The sequence below is a fragment of the Anabrus simplex genome, chromosome 14 (genome assembly GCF_040414725.1).
Source record: "Anabrus simplex isolate iqAnaSimp1 chromosome 14, ASM4041472v1, whole genome shotgun sequence".
Taxonomy (NCBI): Eukaryota; Metazoa; Arthropoda; class Insecta; order Orthoptera; family Tettigoniidae; genus Anabrus; species Anabrus simplex.
The window spans coordinates 95,240,656-95,259,425 of NC_090278.1; the positions used below are offsets into that span (position 1 = coordinate 95,240,656).

Below are 18,770 nucleotides of genomic sequence, written 5' to 3' on the forward strand. Positions count from 1 at the left end.
CAGTTTTTATTTTGCCCTTTTATGTTGTTGCCTATTTCAGCTTCCGGTGCCTACTTGATCGTTTAGTGCCTTTTCTTTGCCTCTTTTGAGTTGTTGAGGATATTTTTTGCTGTTGTTTATATCTTAAAATTAAACAATAGAAAGAAAATAAAATATTGCAATGTACTGTGTTAATAATAAAGAAGACAATTTCACTTCAATTTAATAGATAAAAAATACATTTACATAAACAATATTTTAATATTACACAAATCCCTGCTGAAAACTCACTCCACAAGACAAATGGTCGAGATTATTGCCAGATCCCGTTCCTCCTACATAAGATGAAGTAGTGGTGGTGATTACTGTTTTAAGAGAAAGAACAACTTGGTAACCATCTGCTATTAACACTAATCAGAAAGAAAATGGAAGAGGTCTGACACTTCAAAAAAATGAAGTTATAAGCAAAAGAAAGGAAAGAGCCACGAACGGTCCGAAAACCTAATACCGTCAGTGTCAGGAAAAGAAGAAGAATTGACCAAATGAGTTTGGATATGAAAGATAAGAGAGAGGGACCTGACACAAATAAGTGGAAGCAATGCGAGACTCAGCTACGGGAACCGTGGTCGCTAACCCACACTCCCAAGTTGAGAGCCCCTTTATCCCCTCTTACGACTCGCAGCGGATACTGCTGATGTTATTCTATCACCCCCAACCAGATTAACTAGTAAAATGAGTTGCAGATGAGCCTTAAATGACTTATTATTTTAGGCCCCATTTTTGTCATTATAAATGCCTATTTCAATTATTTTAAAGCATATTTCCTAAAATTTAAGTGCTTATTTTTCTGCCTATTGTAGCCAAAATAAATGCCTGAACTTCCAAGCTCTAGTTATAATTCACATTTCACACGTCAATACATGGAAAGAAATAGACTTCAGTATGACATTTACGTGACAATACTGTGTATATAATAAAAATCAAAGCAAATATATATTTAAATAAAAGGAAGGAAGGCTGAAGAAATGTTGATTCTGTGTGGTCCTAAGTGACCCATTTGCTTGCCTCAGGACAAGCCACGATAACACCAATCCAGTTGTTAGTTTGCCATCACGTGTGATAATAAGCTCAAGAGCCTGGTAAAGGCTTCACAATCACACTCCAGACACTACCTTTCTCTACTTAAATAGCAAGTCCCTGCATCCATCATGCTTTGTTCTAATCCACAAAGTCCCATGTTTGATGAGGAAGAAATGTCCATGTTCTGCTCGAGCTTCCCACCAATGTTTCCAAGTTGTTATGCTTTTGAAATTGGGTGGTGTGAATAAACATGAGCACACACTCTTTACTCGCGAATTCAGAGCAGGCACTCGCAATGAGGTGAATAAAAACCGCCTGTCGGAAGTAGCCACTCACAGCAGACCTGTGACCTTGAGCACACACTCCAGTCGCTCGAGTAGCCGAGTAGGCGCTCCAGATTTCTGTTGAATAAAGATAAAGATAAAGCAAGCACTCTTTCCGGTAAGCGCCTGCTCATGTTTCCTTGAGCTAACTCAGTAGGTGACTCCAAATGATAGTTTCAAGTTCAATAGCATGGTAGAGGTAATGGTGGTGGTTAATCGGAAAGGAAAATTATATGAACTTCGCAGAAAATCATCTCAACATGATTACAGAGTGTCAAGTGGAAATTCGAGAATTTTAATGTGGACTAAAGTGTTTTACAATGTATTTATACTTTTAGCTCAGGGTTTCCAAACCCCATTTTATTTTATGATTGTATCGTTAGTTTAGTTTAAGTTATGTAAATGATTACCTGAAGATGGCCAAGTCATACGGTCGAAACTAGTCCTATTCGTATAAAATATACGTATTGATTAGGTGGAATAAAATATCAAGTTACAAACTAAGGTCATTGAAAGTGAGTTACATCCATCAATATGGGCAAAAAATTGAAAATTATTGCTAACACCGAACAGATGCAACGAAGGTCTGTATGGGTCAAAAGGCTGGATCATATACCAAACAAAGACATGCAGAACATGCTGAAAGTTGCCATCTACCGGACAAGATGAGAGAAGCAAAGATATGCAGGTAATGGTCAGGTGACCACACCTGATGCAGAGCTCTGGTCGATGGCAACCCAGAGGAAGAGCCAAGAAGTGGTGGTTGGATTACCTGTGTCAGTATATGAGATATACCTTATCGGTGTTACAGATTGAATGAAGTGGAGGGCAAGGTGCAGAAAGACAGATCCCTTACCTTGAAAGGAATGACACCAAGAAGAAGAAGAAGAAGAAGAAGAAGAAGAAGAAGAAGAAGAAGAAGAAGAAGAAGAAGAAGAAGAAGAAGAAGAAGAAGAAGAAGAAGAAGAATTTTATACAAAGGTCATAACCCACTTTCTGCTCTAAGTCGATCCATCCCTTTTCTTCTCCCTCTCTCTCTTTCTTACTTTCTTTTATTAAGAAGTAGAACAGAAGGTAATAGACCCACCTTGAGCAGCTCGGAGGCTGGGGAGCGTTTCTCCACCTCCACCTCTAGGCACTGGTCCAGGAAGTCCTGGAAGATCTGGGACAGCTTCTCCTTCTCCTTGATCTCAGGCTTGCCATTTGTTGCAATCAGGTACAGGGCCTGAAGTCAAAGTAAGTTTATCATCCAACAACCAGTTTACAATACATTAGGAAAAACAACAAGGATTTACGAGGGCGGATCAAATATAAATGAGAGTTTGAATGTACCGCTGCTGTTAGTAATAATTCTAAGGCCATGCTTTGCAGGATGTTGGTGGGGGTGTCTGGAGAAGGGGTTTGCTGGGCTGCTTCAGTACGCCACAAGTGAGCAAGAGGTGCACACGTCTGTTGTGCAATGCGCCATTATCAAATTTCTCGCAAAAGAGGGCACCAAAACTTCCGAAATTTAGAGACGGCTCCGCGCACAGTTTGGGGAAGAAACACTTTCTCAGACTCGAGTGTATGAATGAGCAGGAAGAGAAGCTGTGCAAAATGAACCTCACGAAATGAGAGCGCGGACAAGCATCACTGCAGACAACTTTGTTGCTATTGGTGAAGATCAGCGAATAAAAATTTTGCAAATTATTTTAGGCGTAGGAATAAGTTACGTGAGTGTTCAAACCATTATCCGAGATTCTGCCAGGTGAATTCCTCGTCTCCTCAACCAGGAAGTTTGTCAGAGACTCCTGCGTTGCTACGAGGAAGAAGGAGAGGATTTCTTGCATCGTGTTGTGACTTGTGCTGAAGCTTGGGTGCATCATTATACCCCAGAGTAATCGAGTGGCAGCGGGGAGATGAAGCAGGTCCGGTCGAGGCCAAAATACACCCATCTGCTGGAAAGGTGCTTGCAACAGTTTTCTGGGACTCCTGATGGATTTTCTTCACAAACAAAGGACAATTAATGCAGCCTGGCATTGTCGCCTTTTGGATGAAGCAAAAGCTGCGTATCGCAACAAGCGATGCAGACACCCGATCTGAAACATCATTCTTCTCCATGACAATGCAAGGCCGCATACTGCCGCTTTAACGTGGGAAAAACTGGAGGAAATTCACTGGAGACCTCTGGAACACCCTCAGTACAGTCCATATGTATCATCACCCAGCGACTACCATTCGTCTGGACCACTCAAACAAGACCTAGGAGAAACAGCGGTTCAATGATGATGAAGTGTAGAAGAGTTTCTGTGCAGATGCCTCCGCACACATCTCTCTTCTTTCTGTTAGGACGGCATAAAAAAACTTACCAACCTGATGGAGAAAATGTGTTTTGAAAGGCAGGGCACTATGCAGAAAAGTGATCTCTATATGTGTATTTTTATTGGTTGATACAACAAAAATTTTAAAAATACTTCCCATTTATATTTGTTCTGACTTTGTATTTGATGATATATGACAGTGCTAGGCTCTATGCTAAACAGTTAGCAAGTGGGCCTTTGGTCACAGGGGTCCCGGGTTCGATTCCCGGCAGGGTCGGAAATTTTAACCATCAATGGTTAATTTCTCTGGCACAGGGGCTGGGTGTATGTGTTGTCTCCATCATCATTTCATCCTAATCACTACACGCAGGTCACCTACGGGCGTCAAATCAAAAGTCCTGCAAGTGGCGAGCCGAACCTGTCCTATGATATCCTGGCACTAAAAGCCATAAGCCATTTCATTTCATATATGACAGTGTGGAGTGCTCTGGGAAACCAAGGAATCAGGTAGTGAAGTAGTGCGAGAATAAAGCGAGGTTCTGGTGATAACAAGGAAGAAAGCAAAGATCTGTCAGACTGACATGTTACTGCGTTAATCTATTGTAGGTTCCTATGTTAAACTAGCAATGTACGTTTCACTAACGTTGTAGAAATAGATATTTTTTAAACCCTAGAATTGGCAATATTAAATATTGTGGTGGCAGCCTCTACTTATCTAAATAAAATACAAAATATCCGCAAGATAAAAAATAAATCTACGAAGTTTTATACATATCTGTAAAGTTAATACATTGAAGATTGTCGTGGTGACACGAAACTGCATCAATGTTTTGGCTAAAAAAGAGTATAGTCTGCTCAGAAAGTGTAATTCCCAAATTGAAAATCATAATAAAACTTTTGATCATATGCAAACCGACATATAAACTTTGTCAGTAATGTACACTATGTGATCAAAAGTATCCGGACACCTGGCTGAACATGATGTACAAGTTTGTGGCGCCCTCCATCGGTAATGCTGGAATTCAGTATGGTGTTGGCCCACCCTTAGCCTTGATGACAGCTTCAACTCTCGCAGGCATACATTCAATCAGGTGCTGGAAGGTTGCTTGGGGAACGGTAGCCCATTCTTCACGGAGCGCTGCAGTGAGGAGAGGTAGCAAAGTCGGTCGGTAAGGCCTGGCACGAAGTTGGCGTTCCAAAACATCCCAGAGGTGTTCTATAGGATTCAGGTCTGGACTCTGCAGGCCAGTCCATTACAGGGATGTTATTGTCATGTAACCACTCCGCTGCGGGCCGTGCATTATGAACAGTTACTCGATCGTGTTGAAAGATGCAATCACCATCCCCGAAGAGCTCTTCAACAGTGGGAAGCAAGAAGGTGCTTAAAACATCAATGTAGGCCTGTGCTGTGATAGTGTCGTGCAAAACAACAAGGGGTGCAAGTCCCGTCCATGAAAAGCACGACCACACCATAACACCACCGGCTCCGAATTTTAATGTTGACACTACACACGCTGGCAGATGACGTTCACCGGGCATTTGCCATACCCATACACTGCCATCGGATCGCCACATTGTGTACCATGATTTGTTGCTCTACAAGTTTTTCCACTGTTCAATCGTCCAATGTTTACGCTCCTTACACCAGTTTCATATATACATACATTATCATTATAGACTGTTGTGCCTTTCAGCGTTCAGTCTGCAAGCCTCTATGAATTTACTAAACGTCGCCACAATCCTCGATTTGCAACTAGTGTTGTGGCCTCATTTAGTTCGATACCTCTTATCTTTAAATCATTAGAAACCGAGTCTAACCATCGTCGTCTTGGTCTACCTCTACTTCTCTTACCCTCCACAGCAGAGTCCATTATTCTCCTAGGTAACCTATCCTCCTCCATTCGCCTCACATGACCCCACCACCGAAGCCGGTTGCGTACAGCTTCATCCATCGAGTTCATTCCTAAATTAGACTTTATCTCCTCATTCCGAGTACCATCCTGCCATTGTTCCCACCTGTTTGTACCAGCAATCATTCTTGCTACTTTCATGTCTGTTACTTCTAACTTATGGATAAGATATCCTGAGTCCACCCAGCTTTCGCTCCCGTAAAGCAAAGTTGGTCTGAAAACAGACCACTGTAAAGATAGTTTTGTCTGGGAGCTGACTTCCTTCTTACAGAATACTGTTGATCGCAACTGCGAGCTCACTGCATTAGCTTTACGACATCTTGATTCAATCTCACTTACTATATTACCATCCTGGGAGAACACACAACCTAAATACTTGAAATTATCGACCTGTTCTAGCTTTGTATCACCAATCTGACATTCAATTCTGTTGAATTTCTTACCTACTGACATCAATTTAGTCTTCGAGAGGCTAATTTTCATACCATACTCTTTGCACCTATTTTCAAGTTCCAAGATATTAGACTGCAGGCTTTCGGCACAATCTGCCATTAAGACCAAGTCGTCAGTATAGGCCAGACTGCTTACCACATTTCCACCTAACCGAATCCCTCCCTGCCATTTTATACCTTTCAGCAGATAATCCATGTAAACTACGAACAGCAAAGGTGAAAGATTACAGCCTTGTCTAACCCCTGTAAGTACCCTGAACCAAGAACTCATTCTACCATCAATTCTCACTGAAGCCCAATTGTCAACATAAGTACCTTTGATTGATTTTAATAATCTACCTTTAATTCCATAGTCCCCCAGTATGGCGAACATCTTTTCCCTCGGTACCCTGTCATGTGCTTTCTCTAGATCTACGAAACATAAACACAACTGCCTATTCCTCTCGTAGCATTTTTCAATTACCTGGCGCATACTGAAGATCTGATCCTGACAGCCTCTCTGTGGTCTGAAAAAACACTGGGTTTCAACCAACTTCCTTTCAACGACTGATCGCATCCTCCCTTCCAAGATGCCAGTGAATACTCTGCCTGGTATACTAATCAATGAGATACCTCGATAGTTGTTACAATCCTTCCTGTTCCCTTGCTTATAGATAGGTGCAATTACTGCTTTTGTCCAATCTGAAGGTACCTTACCAACACTCCATGCTAATTTTACTACTCTGTGAAGCCATTTCATCCCTGCCTTCCCACTATACTTCACCATTTCACGTCTAATTTCATCTATTCCTGCTGCTTTATGACAATGGAGTTTATTTACCATCCTTTCTACTTCCTCAAGCATAATTTCACCTACATCATTTTCCTCCTCCCCATGAGCTTGGCTGTTCGCACCACCACCAGGATGATTTCCTTTTACATTGAGAAGATGTTCAAAATATTCCCTCCACCTCTCCAGTGATTCCCTGGGATCTATTATGAGTTCACCTGAATTACTCAGAACACTGTTCATTGCCTTTTTCCCTCCCTTCCTAAGATTCTTTATTACTGTCCAGAAAGGTTTCCCGGCTGCTTGACCTAGACTTTCCAGCTTGTTACCAAAATCTTCCCATGACTTCTTTTTGGATTCAACAACTATTTGTTTCGCTCTGTTTCTTTCAACTACGTACAAATCCCTGTCTGCCTCGGCCCTTGTTTGGAGCCATTTCTGATAAGCCTTCTTTTTACGTTTACAAGCTGCTCTTACTTCATCATTCCACCAAGATGTTCGCCTTTTCCCATCTTTACACACAGCTGTTCCTAAACATTCCCTTGCTGTTTCTACTACAGCATCCCTGTATGCCACCCATTCACTTTCTATATCCTGAACCTGATTACTGTCTACTGTTTGAAACTTCTCACTGATGATATCTATGTACTTCTGTCTGTCTAATTTCCTCGTCCTAGAGATTTTCTATCCTTATTCGTTTGCAGACAGATTTCACTTTCTCTACCCTAGGCCTAGAGATACTTAGTTCACTACAGATCAGATAGTGGTCTGTATCATTGAAAAATCCGCGGAAAACTCGTACATTCCTGACAGATTTCCTGAATTCGAAGTCTGTTAAGATATAGTCTATTATGGATCTGCTACCCCTAGCCTCCCATGTGTAGCGGTGAATAGCCTTATGCTTGAAGAATGTATACACCAGTTTCAGATAAAGATAAAAGTTTCCACCTCTTCAATACAATAATAAATGGTGAAATTATTATAGTATCACATATTTATTGTCAGTCATTTAGGGATCGGTTTCGGCACCTTCCTGTGCCATCCTCAGCCTAGGAAATTTAGCAAGGATTTTAAATAGTTATAAAAAGTATATATTTACACCAGTGTAAGAATATAAACAGAGCATTCTAATCTAGGTTGTAGAATATTTTTACCATTAAGTATGAGACTTAAAATCTATTTGATTAAAATACAGAGACTAAATTAATCTTTGTGGGATAATAGACACGTCATGAGATATTCATATACATTTTTAAATTTAGAGCTCTTTGCGTTATCAATTTGATATAACTATTAAAAACTATTTGTAGCACCCAATTTTTGATAAAATCTTTCTTGAAGGACAAACCCATGCACCTTGTTGGATACATTTTGGAAATAGTTCTTTTCCATTGCATATGAAAGATTTAAACTATGAATCTATGTTGCATGCAGTCACGAATCTTAGAATTTTTTTTTTTTTGACGCGGCAAGGGCGGGCATTTCTGAAGTACGAGTTGGCGGTTAATTCAAAAACACATAATTCGAAGTCCGATTTTTGCGTCCTAACGACTTCGAATCAACAGGGTTTTACCGTATCACAAAATTAACATCCCAGTTCGCCGGTATGTCTGTTTCAACTGTTTACATGGCATGAAAAAGAATTATTCACCACCGGCCGTGTTAATATCCATGTAAAGAAGAGACCGCTCGAAAAGTGTTTTAGACGTGGTGTGCTACGAATCTGTAATTTTGGGGACGATGCTAGTGGTGCAAGAGACAACGAATCTTTCGATCTATAGGGAATCAAGTCTACTACAAGTTCAGATTAATGAAACACCTAGGCCTACTTGATAATTTTCATGGTAAATATATTTTATAGCAGTGATAATGTATTTCTCAAATATTTTCAGGCAAAGCAACTATATCCATAAATTTATACGTTCATTTTTGCGTAAAAACCACGTGGAACTCACGGAGTGATACGAAATGTTTGTTTATGCCTATGTTACTCTTTCAATGGAAAAAATTTTAGTTCATTTATTTATTTCAAAGGGAGCCTTCCTAAAATTAGGGTCCGGGGATTATTCTGCGGCGGGGATTATTAGCGTAAATACAGTATAAACAAACCCTGCCTCCATCTCTCCAACTCACCACCACTCCCTCCTCCCCACAAGCCCTGCACCCACTTTCCCCCTGCGCTCCTTCCATCCTCGCAAACACAGCTGAGCCAACAATAGACCCAATAATACGAACAAGACCATTACTTTGAGAAGGCCAGGCCGTTTGAGAGGACAACCACCTGCTAAACACCGTAAGTTTAAGCTTTCTACACACCGATTCCACACTTTTTACTTATCAGCCGAAGTTTCTCACACAACCTCACTTTTTCCATTATAGATTGGAATTTCATTGACGGTTTCCACTAGGCCACTTATAGTTTACCGTGAATCTGTCATCTCTCAGCTTCTCAATTTTATGTCGCGGCCCTCCCGACGTTTTATAATAAGGCAAACCAACCAACCAGCTAACATTATGAAACAATAATCGAGAATGGGACCGCTAGATTGAGAAGATATTGAGAATGCTACTGTTCTAAAGTTTTAAATTTCATCAGTGTTTTTCCATCACTTTCACAGGCATTTCGCCTGCACGTTATCTCAGGCTTGGTTTCTCTAACTTTTTCACTCCCGCTTCCCTCCTAGCCATTCGATGTGAAGGTGTTTCTACAAAGACAGACTTTCGGCCTGAAATTCTGACACAGTGATTTCATCCTGTTTTGAATTGTTATAAAACCAATATTTTGTAAGCTAAGAGGTCCGCAACCTCAGTATGTGCACTTATTGTTCGTTTTCATCTGTATCATTTGTTTTCATTTCTTTTCTTCTTAGCTTAACACAGTTTTAAGTTTCAATTATGTTTTGTATTAACCCCTGTTTTCACTGAATTTTATCACAGCAAGTAATTTTTTGCTCCAAATGATGATGTAAATATTGTATATTGTGCTAATTTTGTTTCTGCAGTGTCTCTCTTTTGTTTTTTCACTTGTTCCTTCATTATGTTTTTTGGCATTTTTAGCGTGTATTATGGAAATAATTTCAACCCCGCCCCCTCCTTTTCACTCAAGATGGCTCAAATGAGCCGAAACATGTTTGAATTTGATTACTCCATCTAATGATGGAATTATACGATGTATTGAATTAGGAGGATATACTCAATTTTTTACCTTTGTAAAGATCTACGGTGTTTCGCACATTGTGGTGCCATTTACAGGCAGTGCAAAGATATGGTGTTCATCACATAAGTGTACTAAACACAGGGCTCGTACTATCACGTGGTGTTCCTCATATAGTGGGTACTAATCACAGGCAAGCCAGAACCATGAGTCCCACATCCCAAGGTGTCGCTCATATAGTGCTACTTATCACAGGTACTGTAAAAGCCGTCGCGCACACTTTTGCTTCTAATCACAAAATTATCTGGTACCTAACATAGTGGTACTATGCCCATCGTCCGAAACTGCGATGTGCACGGATCTGCTCATTTTGAAATTATTTCAAATGAAACATTTCTACCACAGTGAGCAGTCGCTCAAGGAATGAAGAATGGGTAAGTTATAAGTAGAGCACGGATTTCAATGCGCCATCAAATCTCAAAATATGCATGCACACTGACCCAGTGTGTAACACCTGGTATGGATCCCAGCTCAGAGTTACGAGTGAAGACCTCAGCAGCATCTATGGCGGAGAAGGTGGACTTCGGTACGGTGGAGATGGCGGAAGGGGCAAACCCGTAGCGTCTGTACTCCAGAGAGGCGGCTACGAAAGGCATCTGTCTCCATGTTAGGGGCGGCCTAATTTTGAATCTGGCAGTAGGTATAAAATGCCTTTGGGTGTGGCGAGCCCACTGTAACAATAGCCTGTATGAACTAAGCAGATATAGTTCCAATTTCCTAGATGGAGGCCTAAGTCCACTTCATATACTAGCACTAATGGTTCCCTGCCAAGGGACACTTGAAATTTGTGAACTTTTGCTTGAATACGGGGGCAATCCCAGTATTTAGGCAAGGATGGAATACAGTGAAGATGACAAAGCCTTTGATTTCACAGATGATGGTGTTTGCAAGTGTAATGGGAAGAACGTGTTGCATGCTCTATGCATGCGGCCAGATGCTAATGTAGACAACATTACAAATGCTGTTGGAGAAGGGGAACGCAGATTGTGAGACACTCTACCAGGAGAACTCTCCGCTCACACTTGCGATAATCAGGGGGAATGTGGAGCTAGTCAAAGCACTACTGGAAACAAGAGGGGCAAACCCCAACCAACAGCTGACATCAAAAGTTGCAGTGCCGCTAGGGCCCGGTTTCTTCAACGAATGTTAAGTGTTGACACTGCTGTTAAGGAGACTTAACACACAATTTAACAAAATGGTCGTCTCATCAAGAATTGTTAACTCTAACAATTGTTAAATCCTGTGTTAAATTAACCTAGCAGCACCCCTGTGTTAAACCTCTTAACAGTTGCTAAAATTTCAAAATGGAGACATGTAGAAGACGTAAGTTTGAAGCTTTACTGCTGTATGAGGACTATTTATAAACTGAAGAAGGCAAAGGACGACCCATACTAAGAAATAACGACCTTTTAGAGTTGTCAGAAGAAAGATTTCTAATTACCGAAGCCATAATGAACAAGGTACTAGACGATATAGGTTAGAGTTTCCAACAGATTGCAACTTACCAATCTCTCCAGTGCAGCAGTTGCTTATAGATTTTACAAGGATGGGTCAGACCCTGCGTCCAATCGATTTCAACTAGCTTAATGTACCTGTTGGCGGACACTCAACAGTAACTCGTGTAGAAGGGTTAGGGTCAATACCGTACAGTTTCGTTTTCGAAATAAATGAGGACAAATGTCATGAGGCAGGATCCGCTTCGGACCACGTGGAAGGGATAGAACACTAAAATGCGAAAACATTTAACTTGAACTTGTTAGGTCCGCAACCTAATAATTTCCGAAAAAATTACGAATTCCCGATTGTAAAGCACCGCGTATATACTTGAAAAGTTGTGCACTAGTCAAGAGTAGCAGTGACCGAGTGGTCATCGTAGTTGTCATCGAACCACGACGATGAGAGTTCGAGTCCCGCCTTAGATCACTTTTTTTATATACAAAATTAATTAATTATTTCAGGGAATGAGAAGGTAAAAATGCGAATAAAAGTAATGATCAAATTGCAGTGGAACTTTATTTCCAACCTCAAATTAATATAGTCCGCCTCTGTGGTGTAGTGGTCAGCGTGATTAGCTGCCATCCCCGGAGGTCCGGGTTCGATTCCTGGCTCTGCCACGAAATTTGAAAAGTGGTACGAGGGCTGGAACGGGGTCCACTCAGCCTCAGGAGGTCAACTGAGTAGAGGTGGGTTCGATTCCCACCTCAGCCATCCTCGAAGTGGTTTTCCGTGGGTTCCCACTTCTCCTCAAGGCAAATGCCGGGATGGTACCTAACTTAAGGCCACGGCCGATTCCTTCCCTGTCCCATCCAATCTTCTTTCCATCCCTCCACAAGGCCCCTGTTCAGCATAGCAGGTGAGGCCGCCTGGGGGGGAGGGTACTGATCATTCTCCCCAATTGTATCCCCCGACCCAAAGTCTGAAGCTCCAGGACACTGCCCTTGAGGCGGTAGAGGTGGGATCCCTCGTTGAGTCCGAGGGAAAAACCGACCCTGGAGGATAAACAGATTGAGAAGAAATTAATATATACAGAGAAAGAGATCCAGCAGTAACTGTGAGAACGTTTAGACCTATATTAATTTCAGGTAGAAAACAAAGTGTACCGGTACTGCAATTTGCGTAATATTTTTGTTCCAAATTTTAAATAACGTTCCCTGAAACGAGACTCCAACTCACGTCTACGACGCTCGCAGACAAGTACGATGACCACTATGCCACAACTCCTAAGTATATACCGTAAAATGGGGTAACTTCAGCCACTTTTTCGTATATTTTAAAAAATAAAATGTGAAATATTCCCTCTAATTTTCTGAAAAATATAATATAAATTCTGCCATGTTTGTTCTTCATTTTTAAATATGAACATAATTCTCATCGTAATTCAGTAATGAATAATGATTGTCGAAGGAGTGGCCGGAGTTACCCCGTGTTTTGGGGTAACTTCGGCCGCCATATAAGTAACACAAGAAATGAAGTTTGCTTCGATGTAGTGTTACTTCGGCCACCGTGAAGGTTTTTTAAAAACCTGCAAAACGCCCCGTATCAACAATCACAAACAAATTAAAACGATTTATGCTGGAAAAGATGTATTGTGATCAAATTCACTTTTTCCCTAAAGAAGCAACTATTTTATTTAGCCTAAGCATACAAGCATTGTATGATATTACAAATTACATGTTGCATTGCGTAAATATTTGTAATGGTACAAAATATAATAAATAAAAGGTACGGAAGTCATAAAGCCCAATTGTATGGAGAGAAAAGGCGGTCGGGAAAGAAGCAATCTTGTAGACTGTTCTCATAATGCACTGACTTCTAAATTGGAAAGTATCTGGGCCGGCGTCAAGTTCTTAAATGTGTATCGTCCATGTCAACTGATATCCGTCTATTTATCATTGAAAATGGAAACTGTCTTTCCCCTCCCTGTCGGGATAAACTTCCCCGTTTATTGTTATTGTGCCTTTATTAATCTCTTCTAAAGCGTTCTTGAATTAAACAGGATTGTAATTACAATATCCGCGGCCGCGTAATGTTTTCCTGTACGTTCTTGGCATGGCCGAAGTTACCCCGGAAGAGGACAACTTTTAACACAAAACTATTTCCTGAAAAACCTATTTGATTAAAATGCATCAAATTGTGTTGATCAGTTACCAGACGAACTTACATTTTGACCCCATAAACCACTGGAATGGAGAATCGAATGCTGGGGCTAGAGCACAGTTTGTTTTCTGCTGTTACCAGACAAGACAATAGTCGGGGCTGCGAAAAAAATCGATTGACTCAACAGTGAGCCCACCAATGTTATTTGGACTACCGAGTGTTGATAGAGCATTCTATTGTATGTGCATTTTAGTTGTTGCAATTGGTTCATCTTTTCCAGTATAGAAGGCAGGAAAAAATAAGTGCTGCTATTCGTCAGCGGCCGAAGTTTCCCTGTATGGCCGAAGTTACTCCACTTTACGGTACGCCTTGCATTGGAATCGGGCATTTATCAATTTTTCAGAAGTTATTAGGTTGCGGACGTGACATGTTTGTAATGACATCTGACCTCGAGACACTTTCCGTGTAGGACTAATTGTAGGAGCAAAAGATCTTCATAGGTCGACGTCCGGAACAAATAGTATTTTTTTAAAAAGAAAAAAAAAAAGGCCTAATTGTAGGCGACTATGTTCACGAGGGCAAGAAAAGAGTGTGTAGAATTCTACAAAGAATTCTTGCTGCCATTGCAGCATTAACAAGGCATTACATTATTTTCTCCGCAATAAAAGAATGCCCGAAAATCATTCAAAACATATCAATTATCACATTTTCCCGGTGATGTAGGAACCTTATATTGCACTCCTACAAGAATAGGCTATATCGAATGTTGTGATATAACAGTCCGTTATTTCATTTTTTAAGCACACTCGCATAATTTTAAATTAAAACTATACCAACATTTGTCTCACATTCATCATAATAACGCTGTTGTTGCCTCTTACTTGACATGTTTACTTCTTAGTGGTCTCCGATAATCATAACCTATAATAATGTCAACCATGTGTCTGTGTAACAAAATACTATTTCAACACGCCACTAGGAGCGCTATATGTAAAGAAACAAAAGACGCTCACTGCCAAATGCGTTCAGAAATCTTACGGAAATGTGTTAATTTGTCTTTAACAATTGTTTCGTAACAAATGTTGGAAATATGTTCGTGAAACAGGGTACTTTTAAACAAAGTGTTAAATTAATAACAATTGTTAGTTAACATTTGTTAAGCAAAATTTAACACAGAGTTGAAGAAACCGGGCCTCGGTGTACTGATGACTCGGTCAGGCACGGACAAGCTACCGCCAAACGACATCATGGAAATGGTTTAACATTGGAACATCGTTTCGGAAGAAGGAGGGTGGAATCATATTTGCTCGCACCCGGTGTCAGCTGGAATCATTCGACCGGGTCAGGAATGGAATGAATGAAGCAACCATCTAGCGGCGAGGAAAGGAATTGTGCCGGCTGCCGAAGCCTGTTGCACAAACTGGAAAATATGCACTATCAAAATTCAGTTCGTTTTGAAACATTGTACAACTAATTTCTCCAAATTGTCTTGATTTAAGCTCATCCGTTTATGTGTCAGCACATTCTTAAGCACAGAAAGTGATCTTTCTATGTCATAAGAAGTGACAATGCATACTTAAATGAAGACATTTAGGACAAAGTGAGGTCAAATCGTACGTCTTTTGTATTTTCACCACAATACGTCCATATAGCTTGATGAATTCAAAATCAGGATTTGAACGGATCACTTTGTTCAGCTACTTCTCCGTGCAATGATGGCAGACACATCTGAATGTCCTCAATAAGTGGTAATGGGTGCCTGCTGCGATAACAAGGTGACAAGTGAGAGTTCCAGGTAGGAAAATCCAGGATAACAACGGAAGAGGGTTCAGTGCAAAACTAAGGTTTGTAGCTGCTAGCTCAGTAACGCGACATCACAGAAGTGCGATACAAGTTCATCTAACATAGACAAAAAAATGTGCCATCAATAAGTAATGCACAATTTACGGTTCGATTTATGATATATAACTGGGACAACTTAATCCCAAGAATTGCGGAGATCGATGTGGGGCCTTCCGGCTTATGTCAATATTTACTCAAGCAACAGATAAAGTTTTTGGTTAATTGGATTATGTACTAAATTTGGTTTCACGCAGGATGCCAGGGATACATTCTCTCCATCTCTCAGTAATAGACATACTGTGTAATGTGGAAAAAGGGCCCCAAATTATGCAAACCAACATTCATAAAAGGTACTATCATGCAAGTTAAAATTATATATGCACCAGTCACAAGAAAAGCCATATTATGCAATAATAAATGTTCAAATATTTGCCATTAAATCCAAAATCTCAAAAATATGCATTTCACATGAATTTTGTCCTAAAAAGGCCAAAACATGCAAACATGCAGGGAAAAAGAACAGTTATTTGGAATCGTTAAGGCATAAAACGAATATATGCAAAGTTTGAGAATTGTAACTAGCTTATTTAAAAACATGCATCTGCATGGAAATCCGGGCTCTAGTTATAACCCTCAATGGCATGAGTGCGAAATTTGAGTGAATTATCTGTTTATCCATGTTTTTGTGTGACATATGCTCAAACTACAGGCAGGCAAATTAAATTTTAATTCCACAGTGAACAATGTGGCCATTTATTGTGACTTGAATGGGTTAAGTATTACCTTACCTTACATCTTTGCTAGGGTGCTCACTCTTTCACTTTACTTATATTAGTCTGCTGAATCAGTGATCATTGTGTATAGTGAAACTCACCCTAAGAGGATTCTCATTGAGGTAGGGCGGCTCTCCCTCTATCATCTCAATGGCCATGATCCCAAGAGACCAGATGTCCACCTTGGGCCCGTACTGCTTGCGCGTCACTACTTCAGGAGCCATCCAGTATGGAGTGCCAACCATCGTGGTGCGCTTAGACTGCTCAGGCGAAATCTGAGCGCAGAACCCAAAGTCCGCTGTAAAAGTCAAATGTATGAATGAAGACCACACCCTACGCAAGGACTTTGGAAGTGTCTATGTGTTTTAAAAGCAAGTACAAATCCACTTTAAAATCTTTAATATTAATAATGTTATTGGTTTTTATATCCCACTAGAGCCTAACTACTTTTACGGTTTTCGGACAAGCCGAGATGCTGCAATTTTCCCCCCGCAAGAGTACCTTTACATGCTAGTAAATCAAACAACATGAAGCTGACGTATTTGAGGACCTTCAAATACCACCAGACTGAGCTAGGATCAAACCTGCTAGCAAAAAAAATAAAAATAATAATTCATGATTGAGTCAGATGAAGAGGACCTGCTAGACTCAGGAAGTCAAAAACTGCAATTAGAATTATAAATGTAAGAGAAATGACATAGTTTGGCTCTGAGCTGGTCAATATTAACATCTTATTGGTAATATCTCCTTTATAGATTCCTATTTTAATTACTGGTTTATTTATTTAGTGTATGACTTGCATAAAACACAAAACAATGGGGAATAAACAAAGAAAAGAAAAATAAGTTCATGTTGTACATTTTTCAGCAGCCCTTAGAGTCCAGGTTCTTGAGCCATTCAACCACATCAACTGTCGCATTACCAAAATCTTGTTTCTCGCCTGGGTAACACCCGATCGGACACTCAAAGGCAATGTCATAGATTGTCTGACTGTCGTTCCCACAGTTGCAGCACAGCGTCCATGATTAGTGTGTATCCGATTTAATGGCACCCATAACTGACGGGGTAGCTGGAATCCTGGTTTTTAAAATATTATGCTGTTTGGCAACTGTGCAATTATTAACTTTTTAAACATTCTGAATATTTTGTAAATAGCTTTAAAAAGGATGTTGGGTCTCATTAGTTATGGTCTTATTGCTAATACCTCCTTCATATATGTCCATTTTGTTTCTCATAAATATTAATAATTATTACTTATTTATTACTATTAATTAATATGTGTTGTTCTAATGTCAAGATATTTATTTACAAAGTATTCACCATTGTGCACATATTATTGTTAATTTTAACAAATCACCTGACAATTCCTATACTGTTGGCATATTTCATATGTAATTGTGCAGTATATGGAAGCTAAATAAATGAATGAATGAGTAACAGTCGTCCTGCCACCTAACGGAATTGCATGGAATCAAGGTACCAGACTAACATACTTCTAGCCGACGAAGTATCTCTACTGCAGAAAATGAATTTCGTTGCAAAGCCCACTATGGTAGTATTGTAAAGGTGGAACCTTTGACTGTACCTTAAAAAACTAAAGTATCACTCTAGTTAATTCTAATTGTGAATACATTCACGGCCACGTCCGACTCCTCAGCTGAACAGTCAGCACGAAGGCCTCTGGTTCAGTGTCCCAGGTTTCATTCTTGCTCAGGCACTGGGCGCTCCAACATACACACATCTTCATATACACACCACAGAAACATGTAATAGTGAATATATCCCTCCACACAGGGTTGGCGTCATAAATAGAGTTTGTGATTTTTAGCATTTGCGATAAATGCAAAATATGCCGAAACTTTGTCATTGTATGTGCCTTCATCTTATATGACCCGTACGGGTGGTTTTTAGCGATTTCGAATTCGCGATAAAATGCGAAATTGGTTCAAAATGCAAAATTATACAATTTATGCGAAATAGATGCGAAACTCTCAGTTTTATACGAAATAAACACATATTTTTAAAAACTATTAATTTTTCTTAAAAATAAGATATAAATGTTGTTATTTATTTCAGGAGAAATAATTATTACGGCGCCCATTGCGATCATAAAGCGGTAACATGCTTTGACAGACACTTCCGTCTTGGTGCACGGAACATCTATAAGTTTATTATCGCCAATGAGCTAGAATTCTATCGCAGTTAGCTTGTCAGAGAGATTTATTCTCTTTGTTTTGCAGCCTAACCGATTGATGTCAGATGATACCTGAAGCTATTTTCTCTGTGTAAATAGTAACTCTGAGCTGAAATACGGAAAATAAAAAGCACCTTATTTTGCCGTTCGTTGTAAACAATCATGGCGGCATCCAAGCGCGGCATGGATGAGTTTATTAGTAACTGGCTTGAAAATAGTGATGTTGAAAGTGGAAGAGATTCTCTGGAGAGTGAAAATACTTCTTCTTCAAATGACAGTGATGAAAGTGATTCCGATTTCAGTTCCGAGATGATAGTGCCAATTGAAAGTACGTGAC

The 18,770-nt window shown here is 40.1% G+C and overlaps 1 protein-coding gene across 2 annotated transcripts in view; it reads right to left on the minus strand.

Moving 5' to 3' along the window:
• Pak (serine/threonine-protein kinase PAK 3-like protein) overlaps window positions 1-18,770 on the minus strand; it is an 88,006-nt gene that overhangs the window by 9,792 nt on the left and 59,444 nt on the right. For both annotated transcript variants that reach the window (XM_067158220.2, XM_067158219.2), the window contains exons 9-10: window positions 16,341-16,537; window positions 2,470-2,607 (exon numbers count right to left, since the gene is read on the minus strand). In XM_067158220.2, the coding sequence (XP_067014321.1) occupies window positions 2,470-2,607; window positions 16,341-16,537 (335 nt within the window). The remainder of the gene's footprint in view (window positions 1-2,469; window positions 2,608-16,340; window positions 16,538-18,770) is intronic.